The sequence below is a fragment of the Littorina saxatilis genome, linkage group LG11, assembly GCF_037325665.1.
Source record: "Littorina saxatilis isolate snail1 linkage group LG11, US_GU_Lsax_2.0, whole genome shotgun sequence".
NCBI lineage: Eukaryota > Metazoa > Mollusca > Gastropoda > Littorinimorpha > Littorinidae > Littorina > Littorina saxatilis.
The window spans coordinates 25798962-25822385 of NC_090255.1; the positions used below are offsets into that span (position 1 = coordinate 25798962).

Genomic DNA, 23424 nt, shown 5'->3' on the forward strand with positions numbered 1-23424 from the left:
TTGCCCATTTGGGTTCCCCACACTATACTCTGAGAGCATAGTCAGCTTGTTCCGCTTTCGTTGAGTAGGTATGCTGGGTATCTTTGTGTTTCCATAACCCACCGAACTCCAACATGGATTACAGGATCTTTTCCGTGCGCACTTGGTCTTGTGCTTGCGTGTACACACGAAGGGGGTTAAGTCACTAGCAGGTCTGCACATAAGTTGACCCGGGAGATCGGAAAAATCTCCACTCTTAACCCACCAGGCGGCAGCGACCGGGATTCGAACTCACGACCTCCCGATTAGGAGGCCGACGTCTTACCACCACGCCACTGCGCCCGTCGCTGATTACATCTAAACACGTGCACATCTGGTTGATGCTAGCTTTTGCTACCGGGAAGAAGCGACCCACCGATAGTAATAAAACTGAAAAAACAGATTGAAATTGATTCTTCGCCATACATTGAAGGTAAGCATCTCGTGTTGAATAGTCTTCTCTTGTCCAGACATATTACTAGTAATTTACAGCAAAATCAAAGAAAAAAGACAACACAATTTTTATAAATTGCATTTATTACATTAGTCTATTTTTATGCCAGTATTTTTATACATTAGCCTATTCTTTGCACAAAATGAAACAGCATCTTCTTATCATTTATCAAGTTATGTCCTGCTAAGACATCGCATGATTAAAGAGGATCACAAAATATAGTCGTTTTTGTACATGCAGAAAATACCATATAACACATGCATGCACACCCACACACAAATTCACACCACGCACTCTAAAGTCTTATACATGTTCATCTCTCTGTCAAATTCATACGTTAAATTTTGGCTCTAAATAAAGTAAAATCGCTCTCTCTCTCTGTCATACAATTCATCTATATTCCTCTCTGCCTGTCTCTCTCTGCCTGAATCTCTCCACTAACATCAATTCACACGCAATTTCAAACTCATGCATCCATTTTTTCCACCACTACTACCGGGCACTACATACATCATTCAACTTTTTTTCTCCATCTCAAGTCCTGAAAATCCTTCATGTTATAGTTCATAAGCTCCTGAGGCGGCTGACGCATAGGTGTCAAAGTTAAGGTGAACGTCTGTAACTCAATCTTTTAACTTGACGACCATCCACACACAATTCTAAACGCCTGCATTACTCCTTCCACCACCTAAAATGTCTACCAAGTCCTAACATTCCTACATGTTCATAAGCTCTCACACAATTCCAAACTCCTGCATTGTTCCTTTCACCACTGAATATTTCTACCAAGTCCTAACATCCCTACATGTTAATAAGCTCCCGAGGCGGCGGGCGCATGGGAATCAAACCTAAGGTGAATGTCTGTGCCTGAAACTGTTGTTTTTCCTGTTCGGTTAAGTCCGCCAGGGGGGTGTACAGAGAACTGTCGTTGGCGGTCTGAGGCGGCGTAGCTGCAGCACCGAACACAGAACCACCCGGACCAGGGCCCCCTTTTCCAAACAGCCCCTGTGTGGGCTGAACCGCTGCACCGCTTGCTCCGAAGACGCTAGATTGTGAAGGACTCGAACCAAAAAGACCTGGCGCAGGGGCAGCACTTGCCGTCGTCGGTTGACCAAACAATGAACCGCCGGAAGAGGCAGGTGGCTGACCAAAAACGCTCCCTGTACCCGCACCCTGTCCGAACCCTCCCACAGCTCCCGCGGGTTGTCCAAACAGCCCCCCCGGGGTGGCAGGTTTGCCGAACAAGCCTGCAGGAGGGTTGGCACCGGGTGTGCCAGCAGGCTGTGAGAATAGTCCTGGGGAGCCAGAGTTTTGGCCAAACATACCGCCGCCTCCCACACTGCTCGTTGGGGCAGCACCACCAGCAGCGGCGGGTTTTCCGAAAAGTCCTGGGGCAGGTTGCATCTGTCCGAACGATGTTGCCCCGCTCGCAGGCTGAGCACCGCCAAACACTGACGACTGTCCAAAGCCTGACGATGCTTGAGTTGCAGGTGCTCCACTCATTCCAAATGCTGACCCTTGAGCCGGGCTGCTTCCGAAAACAGAACCTGTGTTAGCAGCTCCACTGTTGCCGAAAATGGATCCTGCGTTGGCGGTGGTGCTGCTACCGAAGACGGATGAAGAGGATGCTGGGACTGCAGCAGGGCTATTGCCGAACATTGAACCGGATCCACCGCTGGATCCAAAGACACCGCCTCCACCTCCAGACTGAACCCCTCCAGACTGAGCCCCTGTCACACACAGAGATAAGTAAGAAATAAGCAATAGGTTTCCTTGTATACAGTTTGACATCAGTGTCTGAAACAACTTTTTGCACTTCATGAACAGTATCCATACCATCCACTTATCCACTGGGGTTAGTAACTTGGACAGTATACAAATGATATAGCCGAGCTTTTGTCTACATTACCAAAGAAAAAGTTTTTTTAAAAACCAAATGTAACAGCACAAGCGCTTTTGTTTCATAAATTCAACATAACTTTTGATCAAAAACCATGACGTCAACTAGTGGATTGGTAGCACTTTGCAAGCAAAACAAAGCAAAAGGTGATCATATGCAGGTCAAAGTTCCATGAGGGATTTAAAAAGAACGACAACTACACACACAAAAAAAGACGAAAAAAAGACAGATATTTTCAGGCTCCAGTACTTTTGCTTTGTTTGAAATGATTGCTTTGCTAAATTTAGACAACCGGGTGTGCCAGCAGGCTGTGAGAATAGTCCTGGGGCGCCAGTGTTTTGGCCAAACATACCGCCGCCTCCGACACTGCTCGTAGGGGCAGCACCACCAGCAGCGGCGGGTTCCCCCCCCCCCTAAAAAACAACAACAAGAGAAGCTGAACACATACAAAAGTTGACATTCTTACCAAATGTGGAAGGCCTGACCAATGCCTGTCCAGACCTGAAACACAATGTACAATCGTGCCATTAATATTAATCTTGTGTAGATTGTGGAAACCACTCACAATTCAAGCACACCAACCAATAAACCATGAATCACAGATACGTTCAATTCCAGGGTTAGAAATAATACTGCAGTAGGTGTTGTGCTAAAAAACAAGAATTGTAGGTTATTGGAAAAAATCCAAAAACAAAGAAACTGCCAACGTTCCAAAATTCATTCGCTCGGCTTCCTGACGAGTGGGCGAAAACTGATTCTATCAAGATAAGTTTTGTGTGAATATTTGTTTGTCTGTTCACTTTAAGGGCAGGTGGGCCAGTGCAAAATTGACCAAATCGTTCAAAACACTGTTTTGTGTATTTCAGCAGATTATGTTTCCATAACATACCTATCATCCATGTGTGTCGGTGTTTTTGTCAAAAGTGTCCTATTTATCTGTCAATAAAGACAAAATGTGAACATGTGTGGCATTGATTGTCTTCTGTAGTCGATATTCCCCCGCCAAAAAATGTCTCATTTCAAAGGCTAGTTACGGCTTTGTCCTCAGCAAAACAGTGCATTCACGACATACGAAACTGCGCAGCAGCTCTTGACCTATAACATGACATCAGTGTTTTGATGAATGTTCCATTCACTCAGCCACTTGTCCGTTGCAAAGGCAGCAATCGTAATCGAACGGAAATGTCCTTATTTGGAAGGTACTCGACATCCATTGGTTCGTTTCATAAACCGAAATCGGGAACCAGTTTACTTTGTGAGTGCGCATGCTCAGCTTACGAATTTTGCATACGGAAACTACCGAAGAGACTCTCGGCCATGACGGGAACACCCGAAGTTCACTCGGTTTTACAACATCCTGGTTACACATCAAACGATCGGTGACAACCGAAAGCGAATTTTTCCTTGAGAAACAACCTTTGATACGATAACAATGGCTCGAAATAAGAAAGAGGACAATGTCTTTATTAGTTCGGTTAGCAACAACAAGTAGTTCCGCTGGTACTAGGCCAAAGTTTGGATTCTGTCGGTGTTTCCGATACAGAGGAAAGCTTTGATCTCCACGCAGATCCACAGGTCGCCATTTCCGAACACGCCATGCAGCACACTTTTTACGTCTCGGCACTGGCTTGCTTTGCGCTGAATTTGAGTCAGTTTCTGTGCAGTATCTCCTCGACAAGCAAGTTGAGCATTTGCTACGCAAAAAAAGCAAAAACAGGAGAAAGTATCCAACATCAGTCAGATTATCGGTAATGTTTGCTGGGCCTGCCATTTCCCGAACGAAACTGGATCAGCAACTGTTTGTATCAATCTGCACTTTCGTAAATTCCGTCACTGTCTTGACGAACTGTGTCATTTTCTTCACCGCGATACACAGTTCATTGCGAAGAGCTTCCTCAGTAAATCGTTCAGATTCCACGTACGATTTGTTGTCAAAAAACATCTCAAACGAAAGTTTCAAACTCATCATCCTCCATCTTGCTTGTCGAAGCACCAAAGTACTGTATCGATGTAAAAACAAAAGCAGAAAACTTCGAGGAAACCAACAAATCGACGAGATAACGGAAGGAAATAAGTCTCGTTCTGGCTCAAGTAAGTTACCGTTAAAAATACCGTTATTCTCGCATGCAAATACAAACGAGAATCGGGTCATTGATACACGTTTAGCGCTGGGGCAGTATCCCCATGCTGGTTGACAGAGGGAAAGAAGGGATGGACGCATAAATTCTCTGCTGGCGTGCTAAAGGCTAAGTAGTTTGCAATTCAAATAAACTAAGCTGTTCATTCATAACACAGTTTTGTCCTTGTGTGTCTGTTTCAATAGTGTTTCTGTGGTGTTCAATCTTCAATGTCGTTTTTCTCAGTTCAGCCATTTTGCCTACGGTTACGTCTTGGGTTACGCGATTTCTCTGGCTGTAATTTAGCTAGAGCAATATTTTCTTTTGTAGTTTGTGCAGAATATAACATTCTAGGGGATTACGAAGGGATTTTGCTGAAATTTTATTATAGTCATATCCAGATTATTTCAAAAAATAATTTCGCAAGCGTTACCCTAAAGTTTGACAGTTGTAACAAAGAAGTGTTCCTAACTCCAAATATAAATATAATAAACAAGATCTGCTTCGTAATCCCCTAGAGCATACCCAGAAGGATAAAATAAAACAATAATTAGAAGTGTGACAATCACATCTGATGAAAATCCGTGTATCTCCTGTACTCCACTTTTGTCTGTATTTTGACTGTTTTTGTCGCGTAAAACAAAAACCAGCAACCGAAAATACAAAAAGTGACTATTCTTTGTCATCATTTGTTCATTTCTTTCATAAAATAACATTCAGACACAATAAAACATTCAAAATTGAAAAAAAGGTAGTGCACTGGCCCACCTCCCCTTAAGACCGTTTGGTGGAAATATCTGTGAATGTATTGTTTTGTCAATAACAAACGTTCCAACAACCTACCTTGGTTTTTTGGTTCTGTAGGTTATTGGAACGTTTAATTACTGAAAAAAGAAAACTTTACATTTACAGGCTTCATGATTAAATTTCCTGTGAAATTATCGTACCTAACATATCTGTTTTTGGATAACCTACAAAAGACCTTGCTTAGCTCTTATTTTTTTATCGTTTTTGTTTATTTTCTTCCTTTCATTCTCTATTGTTCACGTACGTGCCCCTACGCTTTCTTTGCTACTTAGGTAAACATGTGTGTACCACAGTTTCAATGCTGAAGTAATTTCTTTCTTTGTGGATAATGTTTTTTTAATTTTATTTTGCTTCCTGCCATCTTAAAAGAAGTAACATCCACTATAAGTGATCATCTGTAGTTATTATTTGTCCGTTATGTGTTTTGTTCGTCAACTATAAAGACTGATAAGTCTAAGTTCTGACGAAAGTTTCACTTTGTTCATAGCTAACTTGCAAATGTCTAACAAAGTTAACTTGCTTGTTTTTTGATTCTTGAACGTATCTGTTTCCAATTTCATGCAATAAAGCCTGGAATGCCCAATGAATATGATGCTACCTACTTCACTTGTGCAGTCATATTACATGTCCATTTGAAAGTGCAATATATAATTATATCATACACATCTGTTTCTTTTTCTACCCCCTTCCTACTGCAGGGTTTGAGGCTTGTGCAGTTTCTGAAAACTCACTGCGGTTACTATGCTACAATTTTTTTTAAGTTTAAAATTGACGGAGTGACTTCCCATGTCATGGGGACTACATAGGAGATTGCATCATTCTGCTCGGATTTGATAGAATTATACTGTGATACCTCTGCTTATAGAACTGATAAATCTGATAGATGTGGGTCTTATAAGATAGAGAGTGTTAAACTGGAGGTAAGTTTTGTACAGTGGAACCCCCCTTTTAACCCTTTCGCTGCCAATCAAAACTTGCGTATGTGCATTCCTGACTGCCAGGGAATATTGGAGTTCGGGGTGTAATAATTCACACAAAATTCTAGCTCCAAACTGGCAGTAGGTAAAACCTATGTTATTTTTAAGGGAAATTGAACCAAGAATCTGTTTTTAGTGTCTAATCATGGAAATAATAATTAGTTTGGCTTATAATGATGTTTAAATATGAACTTTTGAAAAATCAGTCCGGTGCATCTTCCGGTGCCTGTGGATCAAACACAGGTCGCTGTTTTGCTTGCTCCAAGAAAGGATTATAATCACTATCCTCTACCTGTTTCCAACGAATCGTCCGAAAGAAGATCTCCCCCTTCCCCTGTCAGTATCCATAATCATTTGCACCGCCTGTAGCGTCAGTCCGGCTTTGTTTTTCCCTACTAGGGCCCAGTCGACTGTCACGCGTTAGCCATTTTGACGAGTCGAGATTTCTCTCCCCTACCCTGTCGCCAAGGCCGAAAATAGCCTTCAGACGCAAAACCGCGTCACCATTTATGTTTATTCATGAGAATGAGGTATCCTACCAAGCCATTGGCTGCTATTTGTGTGTCAGCATTGACATAGCATTTCTGGAAAATCCCGGAACGGAGAAGATGGGTAAACCCGTCTTAAGGCGCTGCGGCTGCACAAGCGCATGACGGGTATACCCGTCCTAAGGCAGGCAAGTGGTTAAAGGCACAGTGCAGCTCACAGCCTTCGTTTTGCGTTTTTGTTGCAGCTGAATGCATTTACAGTTCAAAAATCCTCCTATGGTAGTAAAACAAACCCAAAACTACCCAACGACGACATCTGTGAAGCTCGACAGTTTCTTGTTCACGCGAGTGCATAAATTAACCTAGTTATTACGTGGTGTTTGGTCGGAGTTCGATTCAACTGAGTGATTCCGGCCTCCATTTTGTTTTACACAAACTCATGATGACGTCTGACATAGTTTGCTAGTGACGTGTCTTTTTGTGCATGATGTGGTGATCTACCTGATCTAAATTTAGATCCAAAAATAGGCCAAGACCAGCCGGGTCCGAGTACAAAATTAATTCGTAAAAAAATCGCAGTTCTTGACTCTTTGGGTGCAAGTCAATGAAACTTGGTAGTTCTTCTGACGGATAGCTGCCTGAGGCATGACTAAAAGCCCCAGTGGCTCCGTGCACCTGGGTTTGACAAGTTCAGTACCTTTAAGACCCCCCAGTTTAAGACTTCCTCCATTTTGAGACCTTGCTTTTTCAGATGTTTTGTTCATAAGCTCTGTAAATTTACCTTCATTTTAAGGCTCCCTCCTTTTTACGGCCCAATTTCTCAGATTTTGTAAGGTCTCAAAGGGGGTTTCCCCTGTACCACTATTTATTTATTTTATTTTATTTACGAGGATTTATATCGCGCACGTATCTCACCACACAAGCAGACCTGTTTACCCCCATAAGTGTTTTGGAGTAATGCTCAGCCCCAAAAATAGTAATCCTGGCACAAAAATAGTAATCATCCAGCATTCGTCGCCAATTACAACGCACATGACAACTGTGTCTGCGAAACGCAATCATGCACATATATCCATCATTCACACATCAGTCAGTTTTTGTAGTCATCATAATTTCAAAGAAGATCACATCAAAACCACATGCATCACTGATTCTTTTTCTTTTGCTCGTAGTAGGCCTTTTTCAGTGTGTCAAGCGCTTCTCTACTGTACTTGCGCTTGCCGAATGAGTGAGGGCGAGACTTCACCACTAGAATAAGGCTCTCCAGCGTCTCATCAGACAGACATGATCTCTGGTCAGTCCTGTGCTTTTTCACCCCATTTTGCCATTAAAAAAAAACAATGCCAAACATGTTTAATAGATAAAAAAAAAAAAAAAAAATATATTTTTATTTTTTTTTTACATTTTTTTTATTTATGAAAATTGTAGTCTTGACACGGATAGCGGAATGGCGTATTTTTTTCAGAAAATCGTAATAAATTACGCCAAAATCGTAAGGGTAAACAGGTCTGCACAAGGCGACTCAAGGCGCATGTTACCTATTAATGCCGTGTGAGATGGAATTTTTTACACAATATATCACGCATTCACATCGACCAGTAGATCGACTGCCTTTAGGCGCTGCATCCACCTTTCACGGCCTATTATTCCAGGTCACACGGGTATTTTGGTGGACATTTTTATCTACGCCTATACAATTTTGCCAGGAAAGACCCTTTTGTCAATCGTGGGATCTTTAACATGGATACCCCAATGTAGTGTACACGAAGGGACCTCGGTTTATCGTCTCATCCGAAAGACTAGCACTTGAACCCACCACCTAGGTTAGGAAAGGGGGGAGAAAATTGCTAACGCCCTGACCCAGGGTCGAACTCGCAACCTCTCGCTTCCGAGTGCAAGTGCGTTACCACTCGGCCACCCACTATGATAAAAACATCTGAAAAAATGAGGTCTTACACCAGAGGGCGTTGTATAATAGAGGGTCATAATTGAGAGGTACAACTGTAGCCATGCTGTGTAAGAAGCCCTGAACTTACGCTTTTGCTGCTTTCTGTCGCCTTCCTTCTTCCAGCAATTCCATCTATGATAAACATGAAAAAAGACGTTTTATTACAAAAAAAACAGAGAACTATACAAATAACAGCAATGTCATTTTGCGCCAACAGGCTGCCCCCCCCCCCCCCCCCCCAAATAAAGCCATTTCTAATCACCCGAAATCTTAGAATTGACGAAGAAAAAAATGTATGGTGGGGGAAAGCCGACACTCTCAAGAACGTCTAAACTGTAAGAAAGTTGAATTTTTCCTTTGGCAAATTTGCTGAAAGAAATGAATCCTAGAAACAACCCTAAATATGAAAATAAAAATAAGACAATTATATTTACTTTCACGGCACTCTTTATAGGAAAGTAATCCTAGAAACCCTAAAAAATATGACAAAAAAGTAAGACAATCATATATACTTCATGACACTCTTTATAGGAAAGTAACACTCCTGCAGGTCACAACGTTTCTGGCTGTTTGGCATTTCAATTCAACAGGTGTTACAGGTGATTTTCTGAACTGCAATCGCTTCTCAAGTGATTCAGGCAGGACAGCAGTGTTATCAGACATACCAGTTTTTGACGCAGCGCTGGTGTCATGTTCTTGATCTGTTCCTGCTTCCTCCCATACTCTTGCATTAGCTGCATCACTTTCTGTTTCTGTAAAACAGAGCAATAAATAAATGAATGAATAAATAAAAAGACAGAACAAATTCGAAAACACTGAAGAAGAACACACACACACACACACACACACACACACACACACACACACACACACACACACACACACACACACACACACACTGCGTCCTGATACATCAGAAATGAAAATGCATAATTCATTATGACATTAAATCCAAAAAACAAAGAGACTGCCAACGTTCCAAAATTCAGAATCAAAAAACAAGAAAGGTAGGTTGTTAGAACTCATAATTCATTTGTGCTGGGGGAGAAACGAAAACTGATTTGTCTTTGCAGTGGCGTAGTAAAAATACATCAGGCCTCAAAATAACATTCACTTTATATTCATTGATACATGGTATTGGTAATTTAAGGCTCCGCCAGTTGGTCCAGGACAGCTTATTCGTCCGGGAAAGCCCGACTTATATCGCTGCAATTCCTTATATCTAAGGGACGCCCCCTATCCGCCGCCTGGGGACCCGCCGGGTTGGGGATGGTCGCCCCGCCACCTAATTGGAGATAGCCTGACCCCGGAGGAAAGTATTTATTGATACAAAAATATCTTGCTGACTCCTCTCTTCATTATTTATCAAAGTTTATGTTAAAAAACATGATTAAAAAAATAATCTGCAAACTTTCTGTTTAAAACTGATTACCTCCCCTGGACGGCTATGCACTTCATGTGCAGATTCAGGAAGAAATCTCAAACAAATTTCTTCAAGCACTTTAGAAAGCTCGTCGACTTGCCATTTACTATCAAAGTATCACAGAGGAGTTTGTTTCTTTGCGCACAATAAAAAAGACAGAAGTTATACCTTGATCAGCACGTGAATGGCTTACCAAAAACGAATCAATCAAAACATAAACAAAACTGCAGTGAGAACCTTAGATATACACTAGTTGTAACACAAGACTGTCAGCCACAGGGATAGAGAGAAATAGCTCAGTCAGTAGCGGCGCTGGCTTCAAAACCAGTTGTAGCTATAGACATGGATTCTATCCCCACGATGGGCACTTTGGCGGGGTGGTAAGGGTCAGCCTCTTAACCGGAAGGTCGAGGGTTCGAATCGCGGCTGTGGTGGGTTAAGTGTGGAGATTTTTCTGATCTCCCAGGTCAACTTATGTGCAGACCTGCTAGTGGCTTATCCCCCTTCATGTGTACACGCAAGCACAAAACCAAGTGCGCACGAAAAAGATCCTGTAATCCATGTCCGAGTTCGGTGGGTTACAGAAACACAAAAATACCCAGCATGCTTCCTCCGAAAGCGGCGTATGGCTGCCTTAATGGCGGGGTAAAAACGGTCATACACGTAAAATTCCACTCGTGTAAAAACACGAATGTATGTGGGAGTTTCAGCCCACGAACGCAGAAGAAGAAGAAGATCCCCACGTTTGGCATGGGGTTTATTTCCCAGAGTCAACTTTGTGCAGACTCTCCTTGGTGTCCAAACACCCCCTGCACCGTGTTTAGCAGCTCGCTTTCCCCAGTTAAAAAGCAGCCCGAATTTCCATGAGGGTAACCTCACAGGACTATATAAAATCTAGTCTTAACTCTTATGTTATCTTATCATTTTGCGTTGACAAAACACCCAAATCTACTTTAAAACTGTTGAACACTTTATCCTCATTCCGCAAAGATGCCTTTCCCATTTCACGGTCAGGGTGCTGCCTAAAACTGTCCAAAATTGCCAAATATTATAGCTAAAAAATGTGTAACAATGAAACAAATCCTACCAACAACTTTGACGCATTCCTTCTGGTGTAAGTGATTATGTTCATCACAACAGATGAGTTCAGGCTTTTACACAGGACAAGTGTGCCGTTCAACTTGAGCACATACCAAAACTCCGGCAACAGCCTGTCTGCTTTGTGTTCTGTGGACATTTTTTGTTGTTGAATTAATTTTGTACGTGACACCTATGTCAATCTGCCACGTCAATTCAGCAAAACTAGCTACGCTGTTAAATTCTGACCTATGTCCAAATGAAAGAATGCTTGGACAGACCAATGACAACAGCACACCTTCTACAAGAATGCCCGCTGCAGGAGAAAAAAAAGCACAGCTTGGCCGGATTAGACCCCCCTGCAGGAGCAGCTGTTTAGCGACCTGTTGGCCCTAAAGAAGACGGCGGAATTCTGTGCGTGCTACAGGAGTGGATGTCTAGAAGGATTCTTCTTGTCGTTCGCTGTTAGATCGTCAGTCCGGACTGCAGGGCGAAAGGTGCTGTTCTCTCCAAGTCCTCTCTGGGGCCGTATAGCTTCTTTTGTAGCGCTGTCACCTCTGGCCAGGTGGTGTCCCTCAGAGCACTGTGGTATGGACAAGCCTGCAGGATGTGCTCTGCTGTCTGATTCTTGCCACACAGACATAAGGGGGAGGGAACCAGCTTCAGCTTTGTGGCCATATGATGGTTTAGTCTGTTATGTCCAGTGCGGAGTCTGAGTAGGACGACTTGTTCTTCACGTTGGAGCAGGTGGTAGTCATCTTTGTCCGCTCTGGTTTTCCTCTTGTTTTTTATGATTGTCTTTTTTTCCTTATACTGCAGCTGGGACGTGAACTGTTCACCTTCCTTGGCAAGTTTGTTTGCAGCCTCGTTTCCTACTATTTCACAATGAGCTGGCACCCACTGAAGCACGACCCTTCAGTTCTGAGCAACCTGTTGGAGGGCGTTGTTGAGCTCAGTTTCTTTGTTGGCAGACAGAGCTTGGAGTGCTGACATTGCGTCTGTCAGAAAGACGACCTGAGGACATTCATGGTCTGATCCGTCAATTATTGTGGCTGCTGTCTTCAAGGCCTGTACTTCTGCACTATAATTGGTGCAGTGCAAACCTGTGGGAATGCTTCTAGGAGTGAATGAGGAGAAGAAGAAGAAGCTTGGACAGATAGATCTGTGGCACTGAATAAAATCACGTATGCGGGGTAGGACGGTACCTTTAAAGGTACTGAACTTGTCAAATCCAGGTGCACGGAGCCCCTGGGGCTTTTAGTCATACCTCAGGCAGCTATCCGTCAGAAGAACTACCAAGTTTCATTGACTTGCACCCAAAGAGTCAAGAACTGCGATTTTTTTTACGAATTAATTTCGTACTCGGACCCGGCTGGTCTTGGCCTATTTTTGGATCTAAATTTAGATCAGGTAGATCACCACATCATGCACAAAAAGACACGTCACTAGCAAACTATGTCAGACATCATCATGAGTTTGTGTAAAACAAAATGAAGGCCGGAATCACTCAGTTGAATCGAACTCCGACCAAACACCACGTAATAACTAGGTTAATTTATGCACTCGCGTGAACAAGAAACTGTCGAGCTTCACAGATGTCGTCGTTGGGTAGTTTTGGGTTTGTTTTACTACCATAGGAGGATTTTTGAACTGTAAATGCACTCAGCTGCAACAAAAATGCAAAACGAAGGCTGTGAGCTGCACTGTGCCTTTGATGAAATACTTACATAAGCGTCCACAGTCCCCTGGGCAATGGCGGTGTACCCATCCAGTCTCAGCTCCTCGGGGCTCATGTCCACAAAATCTGCACAGCAACAACAGTCAATGTATCGATTGAACATTGGGTTTCCGTTCTTTGATCCATGCGATGTCAGAGTCCGACAAAAACTCATGTTTAGGTGACTAGCCTGGACTACAAAAGAGTGCATATATATATATATATTTGTTACGTTCTATCTAAAAACATTAAAGAAATTCTAACTAAAATCGATCGATACATCAATGTTATTTGTAGTTTTGACCAAAATATGACATTTTACACAGATCTTGACAGACAAGCCGTCTCTGAGGAACACTACTGTCTCCATCTAAAGTACAAATAACGCACAATGTCAAACCACTTGCTGACATTTACTATTCTGGCATTCCCTCCCTCAAAATGCGGTTTCTGTTATTTACTGACGGGCTTCACTTCTCTACACATCATATCAAGTCCATTGTTACAACAACAAAAGTAAAATGTCAAACTGTCCATTACAATTTACCATTGTGACACACACCCATCTTTTCATTAAATGTGTTTTCCATTACATATTATATACATGTACTGACTGCCCAAACTTGATTTTGAACCTGATTCATTTCCTCCGAGGTAGGTTAAGTGCTCGTTACAAGCATTCTGGGAGGAAACTGTTGTTGGAAGTCAAATTTGCATCAACCAGCAATGCAAAATAAACCAGAAATCAGCCACCAAATTTGCAGCCATGTCTTCAGAAATCTCCAACAACTTTTCTCACCCATACCAATGTTTACCTTGTGCATGTGTAAGCACAACTAACTTGGGAGGCAAAGCCAGTCAAACAGGATTGAAAGCTTTGAGCTACATTAATAGCCCTACAAAAAATGTTTTGGGTACGCAAAGGTTCCCAAGAGCAAACCAGGAGACAACAGCAGCCGGCCCTCATCACAAACAGTTCTCAGGCATGGGAATTGAAAAAAGTAAAAAAGACTGAAAATTTGTAAGTATGGCAAAGTTGACGGCGCGAAGCGCCTAGCCCTGCCAGGGGAGTTCGGGGGCATGCCCCCCGGAATTTTTTTCTCCAAAGAACCAAAATGGTGCAATTTGGTGTCATCTAAACTCCAAGTTTGCCATTAAATTCAGTTTTTAGAACCATTTTTGCCTCCCCCATTTATTTTTTCGGCGGACACTTTTGCCTTTTCGGCGGAACAAAAAAATAAATTCGGTGGAAATTAGCCTTTCGGCGGACAATTCTCATGCCTGAGTTCTCTACAATTGACAGGTGTCTAACCGGCCACTGAAGTCCAAGAAACGTTGAACTACTATAAATAGCCCATCCTCAAGCCGTCAAACAACCCTGCAGAGCTGCATGCAAGCTTGTGTTAGGGTGACGCAGTAGTCTCCCTTCACACATGCATACCATATCAGAGATAAAATGTTCAAAATGTAGAAGCCAGCCGAAATACAGCACAAAAAATAAATTGCCACGTCCGAGCCTCCTTGACTATGAATGAGTGGAAACTCAGGAACGTACGGTTCCGTTGTATGAATTCTCTTTGGGAGGGTTGTGAGGGAATCTGAAGTGTTAGGATTTATGGGAGAATAATTCCATGGGAACCCAGATGCAGCGGCCAGGGAGGTATCGAAGGGGAAACGTTTGCTGTCTCTACAGGCGGACAGTGAGATTTTCAGCCATGTGTTGTGTCTGTACAAACCTGGCAAAGAAGGGATGTCCTTCTCTATGGAGAAGGAGAAGTGGTGACGCAGTAGTCTCCCTTCACACATGCATACCGTACCAGGGCTGTCTTAACAGTGGACAGCAAGACTTTCAGCCATGGGTTGTGTCTGTACAAACCTGGCAAAAGTTTGTGTCTGTACAAACCTGGCAAAAGTTTGTGTCTGTACAAACCTGGCAAAAGTTTGTGTCTGTACAAACCTGGCAAACGTTTGTGTCTGTACAAACCTGGCAAAGTTTGTGTCTGTACAAACCTGGCAAAAGTTTGTGTTTGTACAAACCTGGCAAAGTTTGTGCCTGTACAAACCTGGCAAAGACGGGATGTCCTTCTCTATGGAGAAGCAGGAGAACGGCCACATCTTGCTTGTCTGCCACACCTCCATCTCCTTGGGTAAGCTCTTGCTGAAAAGAAATAATCATAATCATAATAATAATAATAAACACTTATTAATCGCCCCTTCTCGCTAGAGCTCACGGCGATGTACAATAGCAAAACGGAGACACACACAACACACCTACACCTTCACTCACACAGGGTTTCATTCACTAGTGCGCCCTGCGCCATAGAGATTACGTACCACTACGCCACAAAATGTACACTTTACATCTGATTACACACACACATACATGGATAATACGATATAGGGGCTAATTTGGCACCATATATATTGCACCATTTTGCATCATTGGTCAAAAACGCATACAGGCCTCTTCTTGCCTTCGACTATGTCCTATGGTTGAGGGGGACAAATGTCCCATTGCCTTTTTCTCCCAGGTTAAACCCTGCTCACATGATAAAATAAGATGAGATAGAACAAAATTGACACAGCTGTTTTGCACTTTCAATTTTCTTCTCCTGTGTCAGTGTAATGTATCATTTGTGGAAGGATCGACTGGCCTATTTTCAACATTTGCAGTGAGAAAAATTGTTGAACTGGAGGGAAAGAAAAGAGAATGTAGTTTACAAGGATGATGTATTCTTCTTTGTGAAAGGCTGTGCTAAATTGTGCACAATATTATTTACATATCAAGGTACCTAAGTGCAAGGAGACCAAACGTTGACTGTTGCACACTACAAGTTACTGATTTCGTCAGACCTGGATTAACTTTTCAAGAAAAAGCTGCAACATGTCAATCAATAACAATGGTCAAGAAGACTGCCTAAAGATCTCAAAACAGGCTTCTTCATTACCAAGCACGTGGTGATGTACTTCTCTAATCATGCAAGTATGTCTGTTGAAAAAAAAGCGTAACCTACTTTCTTTCTTTATAGTTTATTTGGTGTTTAACGTCGTTTTCAACCACGAAGGTTATATCGCGACGGGGGAAGGGGGGAGATGGGATAGAGCCACTTGTCAATTGTTTCTTGTTCACAAAAGCACTAATCAAAAATTTGCTCCAGGGGCTTGCAACGTAGTACAATATATGACCTTACTGGGAGAATGCAAGTTTCCAGTACAAAGGACTTAACATTTCTTACATACTGCTTGACTAAAATCTTTACAAACATTGACTATATTCTATACAAGAAACACTTAACAAGGGTAAAAGGAGAAACAGAATCCGTTAGTCGCCTCTTACGTCATGCTGGGGAGCATCGGGTAAATTCTTCCCCCTAACTCGCAGGGGGTAGCGTAACCTACCATACTTGGAAAATTACCAATCTTTCATCAAACTGGACAAACTGCCCTTAGAGGGCAGTTTGTTGACCTAGCAGATCTATTTAGTTGAACCAATCTTTAACGACAACCCAATGGACCGACCAAAAGGGGTCATTATAGACAGCTGAATGGTTCCTATGTAAAAGTGATTCATACATATATATATATATGATATACAAGAAAAACTCGTTTTGGGATCCTTGGGAGTGGTCGTTGTGGGCACGTGGTGATCGCTTTCAAGAGGTTGTCACAAAGGTAGGTTCGACTGTACAGTGGAACCCCCCTTTTAAGTCCCTCCTCAATTTAAGACTCCCTCCTTAAGACCCTATTTTCTCAGACTTTTTGTTCATAACCTCTATAAATACTCCCATTTTAACTAAGGCCCCCCCAAAAAAATAGGTGTGGTTAAGGTAACATAGCCAAAATAAATAGGGTAGGAAGGTAGGCAATCACTTTTTTTTTTAAACTTTTTTTTCCTAATGTGTACAAATTAAACCTACTTGACAGGGAAATAAATGTGCGACTCGAGCGCTGTCGCTTTCATTGCGTTTTGTGCACTTTTTTTGTTTTTTTTGTTTTGACAAATGTAATAAAAAGTTATAGGGTCGGCCCCTAAAAATAGGGTAGGTCGGGTTACCGTAACCACACCTATTTTTGTTTTAGGCCTAAGAGTAAGACTCCATCATTTTTCAGACCTGACTTTCTCAGATTTTTGGAGGTCTCAAAAGGGGCGTTGCACTGTACTAACATAATGTCCTGAACAGAGATGCTGCTGGCTGGCTGTGATTGTTGTTGCTGTGGTTGTTGTTGTTGCTGCGGCTGTGCGGTGGCGGTCCATCTGTATTGGTTCTGGCTCTGCTGGTTGGAGGTGCCAAAACTGTCTCTGAACGTCACTCCTCTCCCTCCACCCCCTCCTCCTGCTGGGCCATTCCCTGTAAAACAAACAGAAAAGAAGAGGTGTTTTTTTTCAATTCTGTGACCCGCAAGTGATAATCAAATTTAAACTGCATACTCCTGGTCAATATTGTGAGATTACCTCACACAGTAACATTACGCTAACTGTTTGGAGGGCTACCAGTAAGTTCGTCACACGGTAGATTCGTCACCGGTCCCGGTAACTTCGCCACAGTAACTTCGCCACAGTAGTCCGAGCGCGGCTCTCTCTCTCAGTCTCTCTCTCTCTCTCTCTCCCACCTCCTTCCACCCCTCCCTCTGCTCACATTGAGTTTCTCTGCCTCCTTGACAGTGAGGTTGAAGTCGTGTGTGTGTGTTAGTGAGTGTGTGTGTGTGTGTGCGATGGTGTGTGTGAGTGTTTGTGCGTGTGTACGTGCGTGTGTGTGTGTGTGTTTTAGTGAGTGTGTGTGTATGTGCGATGGTGTGTGTGAGTGTTTTTCAGTGCATGTGTACGTGCGTGTGTGTGTGTCGTGTGTGTGCGTGCGTGCGTGTCATGGATGTGGGTGTATGTACGTCCGTGTCTCTCTCTCTCTCTCTCTCTCTCTCTCTCACTACAGGCTGTCGAGAACTGCTCAATGAGTAGATCTCGGGTTGAGAACTGCTCAATGAGTAGATCTCGGGTTGAGAACTGCTCAATGAGTAGATCTCGGGTTTTAAAATAACAACGCTCGGACTGTGCCGTGTGAAAACTGCTCAGTTGAGAATTGCACAATGAGTAGATCTCGGGTTTTCAAATAACCTCTCTCTCTCTCTCCCTCTCTCTCTAAAAAATGTGAATCTTGAATCTCTTCCACAAATCAAACATCTGAAAGCATAAGCTCTTTAGCATAAACACCCGCCCACCCCTGCCGGTAACTTCGTCATAGGTGACGAATCTACCGTGTGACGAACTTACTCAAGTTACTGGTAGCCGTTTGGAGTCCTTTCCTCATCTATCTCCTTCAAACTCACTCAAGGATATATATGTCATTACAATTTAACAAATCACCCGCCATTTTAGTTCATTATGAATTTTTTTTAACTAAAGCTCAGAAAATGACCACAGAAGAAAGTTTTAAAAATTGTGTCTTTGTCCAGGAACTTGAAGGAACGTTTAATCAATTCAATCATTTTGTTGGATTTATTGATATACTTACCTCTAGGATGTTCGTTGAAGCATCTGTCGCCGTATTTACACCGGCCCTCCAGAAAGAATCGACACACAGCCATAACATGAACAAGAACACAGGTGAAAATTCAAGTTCCGTGTCTCCTTTCGACTTGCACCACGTACGGAAGTGACGTAAGGACACCTTAGTCAAAGGGGAAATAACTGTGAAAGGAAAGTAGACTTTGCTATCCCAAAAATGAAATTCCTACTGTATGGCTTTTCCTCATTATTGTGTATTGCTGATCAATATAATATTTTCTACCCAAAAAAGACAAAGCAGTTACAATAGTATAAATTGTGATTAAACTGAAATGTGACCGAGGCACATGCTCCCACGCAAGGTTTACGGCTTTCTACTGCTTTGTGTGCGTGTGTGTGTGTGTGTGTTTGAGTTACCGAGACTCTCAACACTCTTTTCTACGGGGAGGAACAGTCAGTCAGACGGTAGAGTGGCCGCAATGGCTGCGATCTGTCTAACCCTAACTATTTCATCTTTTTCTCATTGCACCATGTGTCTGTCTTTCTGGTCAGTTTCCAGACACGCGAGAAAAAGGAAAAACTAAGAAGCTGACTACACTACCGTCTTACGGCGCCCCACAACAGGGTGAAGCGTTTAGTCAGCAGAAATGACACAGTGACAGTGTGTCGAGTGTGGTGACCATTTTGCCGAAGTTTCAGGGCTCGTCCTTGGCTTTGGTGGCTGGCTCAGCATCAGTTATTTTCTCTGACACTTCTTCATCTTGACCACAGAAAATTACAGCCATTGAAAACTGGAGCTGTCTTTGTGTCAGAGTTGACATAAAGACTTCACGGCTGTTACAGATTTTCGTTTTGAACTAGAAATGTCACTTTCAGTTTCACTGACACTGTTTCAGACCGATACAACTTCTTAATCTTATATTTCTAAGTATGCCTGTATGGAACAGCCATAGGAGTTCAATAAAATCGTGAGGGGTAAAAACGATGGGTTTGCTTGTTGTTTCCTGGGCCTTTCTAACTGTTTCTACACCTAGTTTTGTTTTTCATCTTTCATTTTGACCCTGGTAACTATATGTCTTGTCTTTCCATTACTGCCCACAATCAACAGTAGTGATTATTTCGGCACTTGATGGGATGTTGCGCAAGTCCAATAAAGCAGCGTTTCCAGCATCCAAAAGTCCATTAAAATTCACAGGTTGGGGAGTATGGGGGGGAGGGGACATGAGTAACAGTGGCTGCTGGTTTAGTGCGAGGCGCGTGACACAAAGGTGTCAACAGTGCGGGCCTCGACGACAGCTGCTGGTAGAGAGTTCCAGTCCTTCACTGTGCTGGGTAGAAAAGCGGCACTCCGATACTGAGTGCGGCAGGTGATGAGGCCGAACTGCTGGCAATGGCCTCTTCGCTGGCGTGGTGGTAAGGGGGCCAGCTTCGACTTGATGCCCGGACAGTGGACGATGCTGTTCGTGATCTTGTAGAGCATCGATAGGCGGGCAAGCTTCCTGCGCTCCTCCAGAGACTGCCACCCAAGGGAGTCCAGCATCCAGCTGACACTTGACGTGTTGTGGTAGCGGTTGCAGACGAATCGGGCAGCTCGTCTCTGGACGGCCTCCAGCTTGTCGATGTTCTTCTGGGTGTGCGGGTCCCATACTGACGAGGCGTACTCCAGGATAGGCCTGACAAAGGCCTCAGACATGGGATTCTTCCGTAAATTTACGGAATTCCGTAAATTTTTAGGCTCCAGGGATCATTCTTGAGATTCGTGCAAATCCGCTGAGAAAATTTTGGGGTATATGTAGGTATAGACCCAAGTTTTTCGGCCGGTCCGCTGATCGCGACGCTCCATTCCATAATATTCTTGAACGGTTGGTTCCTAAAACGGTCAGACTGTTGCTGGTCGATCCGTATGGGAACGCGCTCTTTGTCTCCTACAGTCACCGTTTCAACGTAGCTATCGGGGATTCAGTATAAGCATACCGTATGAGAATGATTCGGCGCCATTTTTACATCGCTTCGAGCCACCTGCCAAAATCTTCTTCTTCTTCTTCTTCTTCGTTCGTGGGCTGAAACTCCCATGTACACTCGTGTTTTTGCACGAGTGGAATTTTACGTGTATGACCGTTTTTACCCCGCCATTTAGGCAGCCATACGCCGCTTTCGGAGGAAGCATGCTGGGTATTTTCGTGTTTCTATAACCCACCGAACTCTGACATGGATTACAGGATCTTTTACGTGCGCACTTGGTCTTGTGCTTGCGTGTACACACGAAGGGGGATAAGCCACTAGCAGGTCTGCACATAAGTTGACCTGGGAGATCGGAAAAATCTCCACACTTAACCCACCAGGCGGCCGCGGCCGGGATTCGAACCCTCGACCTTCCGATTAGGAGGCCGACGTCTTACCACCACGCCACAGCGCCCGTCGCCCCTGCCAAAATGATGAGGAAGCTAAAGCGAGACGAAACCGTTCTAGCCCGGGAAATTGACCAGCAGAAGTACAAGAAAAATCTCTGGAGATTCGACTGGCTCGATGAAGTTGTATCATTGAGCTGGTAATACGAGAAAGGCCAGAAGACACAAGACGTGAAACTGAAAGTTGGCGATGCTTTTGCTAAAATCAACTTGCCGGGAAAAGCTCAGTGCACTTTGTGCAACGATGTTAATGTTATCAACTACGGCTCCAATGGAAAGACTGCCCTCAAAAGCCACTTGTAAAGCAACAAGCACCTGACTATCCTGAAAACCCAGTCGGGTAATCAGTCACTGGGGTCGTTTGGCACCTACAAGGTAAGAACATTGAAACCACACCGTCACACGCCACCACCACCCCACCCCCGCCTCACTCTTTCTCTCTCTCTCTCTCTCTCTCTCTCTCTCTCTCTCTCTCTCTCTCTCTCTCTCTGTCTCTCTCTCTCTCTCTCTCTCTCTCTCTCTCTCTTTCTCCTCCTTATTTTGAGTCTTAGCGTAAAATTAATTTGAAAAACATGGGAAGGAAGAGAAAGGGGGGGGGGGGGGGGGGGGCTATGATTAAGCTGAAATATGCATTTCAGGGCCATTTTTGTGTGTCTAAAACACTAAAAACCTTCACATTCTGGGGGCTTTGCCCCCAGACCCCGACCAGGGGCGTTGCCCCTGGACCCTACTGGGGGCCGCAGAAGGCCCCCAGACCCCCACCTTCTTTTTCCTTATAAATGATCACTTCTTCTGAATCCCATGTCTGAGGCCTTGTACGCCTGCTCTTTCACGGATCTTGATGAGATCTTCAGATTGCGCCGCAGGAACCCCAGGGTCTTGTTTGCCTTGCTGACGATGTTGTTGATATGGTCGTCCCAGCACAGGTCACTCTGAATGGTCACACCCAGGTACTTGACCGCCTTCACTGTCTCCAGCGTAAGCCCGTGGAGCTGGTAAGAGGGCTGTAGTGGGCGTCTGCTCCTCGTAACAGTGAGCTTAACCTGTGTAGTCTGCAAAGTACTAGAATCGCTTATCACATCTCTCAGAGATGTGATTGTTGAAATGAACACATGGTTGCACATAATTTATATTTCAAATGTCAACATGGTTTCAGACAAAATCGATCTTGCGTGACACAAATGCTGGAGGTTATGGAAGATTTTACGGCAATTCTTGAAGATGGTTCACCTTGTTTTTAAAAAGGCGTTTGATTCCGAGCCCCACCAAAGACTGTTGCTTAAGATAAAATCTTACGGTATTGGAGGAAGTGTTATTAACTGGCTATCTAGAAGGTTTTTTAAGTGAGCGTACTCAAAGGGTGAGAGTAGGACAAGCCTATTCCCCTAGAGCTAAGGTCTTAAGTGGTATTCCCCAGGGGAGTATTTTGGGACCAATTCTTTTCACCATCTTTATAAACGACCTACCAGGGGCGGGGATGTAGCTCAGTCGGTAGCGCGCTGGATTTGTATCCAGTTGGCCGCTGTCAGCGTGAGTTCGTCCCCACGTTCGGCGAGAGATTTATTTCTCAGAGTCAACTTTGTGTGCAGACTCTCCTCAGTGTCCGAACACCCCCGTGTGTACACGCAAGCACAAGACCAAGTGCGCACGAAAAAGATCCTGTAATCCATGTCAGAGTTCGGTGGGTTATAGAAACACGAAAATACCCAGCATGCTTCCTCCGAAAACGGCGTATGGCTGCCTAAAATGGCGGGGTAAAAAACGGTCATACACGTAAAATTCCACTCGTGCAAAAAACACGAGTGTACGTGGGAGTTTCAGCCCACGAACACAGAAGAAGAAGAAGAAGAAACGACCTACCGGAATGTGTGAAAAGTTGTTGCAAAGTGTTTGCGGATGACACTAAAATATATGATAAAGTCGAGAAAAGGGACCAAATCCATCAAGACATTAATTTGTTTGCAACAGTGGTCTGACAAATGGTGCCTTTATTTTAACGTCTCTAAATGTAAAGTGATGCATATAGGGAAAAAGAATCCCAAGCATGAGTATGTTATGAAATGCCAGGATGATAAGGAATTTGCCATTTCAGAGTGTGAATCAGAAAAGGATCAAGGTGTTACCTTTGATCCAAAGTTAAAATTTGATGTTCATGTTCAAACCGTGGTAAATAAAGCAAACAGGATGGTTGGTCTGATAAGAAGAGCCTTCTCATTTTTAAATCGTGAAGTATTTACACAATTATATAAAACACTTGTCCGTCCACAGAGTAATATTGGCAATGTAATCTGGTACCCTCACCTTAAATATCAATCAGTCGATATTGAAAATGTACAAAGAAGAGCAACTAAGTTACTCCCAGAATTAAGTGATCTGTCTAATGGCGAACGTCTGAAAGCCCTAAATCTACCATCCCTCAAACTCAGAAGAATCAGAGGAGATCTGATTCAGGCTTATGAGAATTTAAACCAACTGGACGAAATTGACAGCTCATATTTTTGTGCTGAGAGTGAGAGTGTGTGTGATAAAACAAGAAATAATGTTGATAAATTGTACTTACAGATTGCAAAAACAAATGTGCGAAAGTTTA

General features: G+C 43.4%; 1 protein-coding gene across 1 annotated transcript; it reads right to left on the minus strand.

Moving 5' to 3' along the window:
• Positions 1–536: 536 nt before the first annotated feature.
• Positions 537–18625, minus strand: LOC138980116 (nucleoporin NUP42-like; the record flags this gene model as incomplete). Its single annotated transcript, XM_070352929.1, is given in 8 exon segments — positions 537–2202; positions 2839–2873; positions 8798–8841; positions 9375–9461; positions 12937–13013; positions 14990–15084; positions 17092–17275; positions 18434–18625. Coding segments are annotated over 8 exon segments (1524 nt in total). The 3' UTR covers positions 537–1273.
• Positions 18626–23424: the final 4799 nt, after the last annotated feature.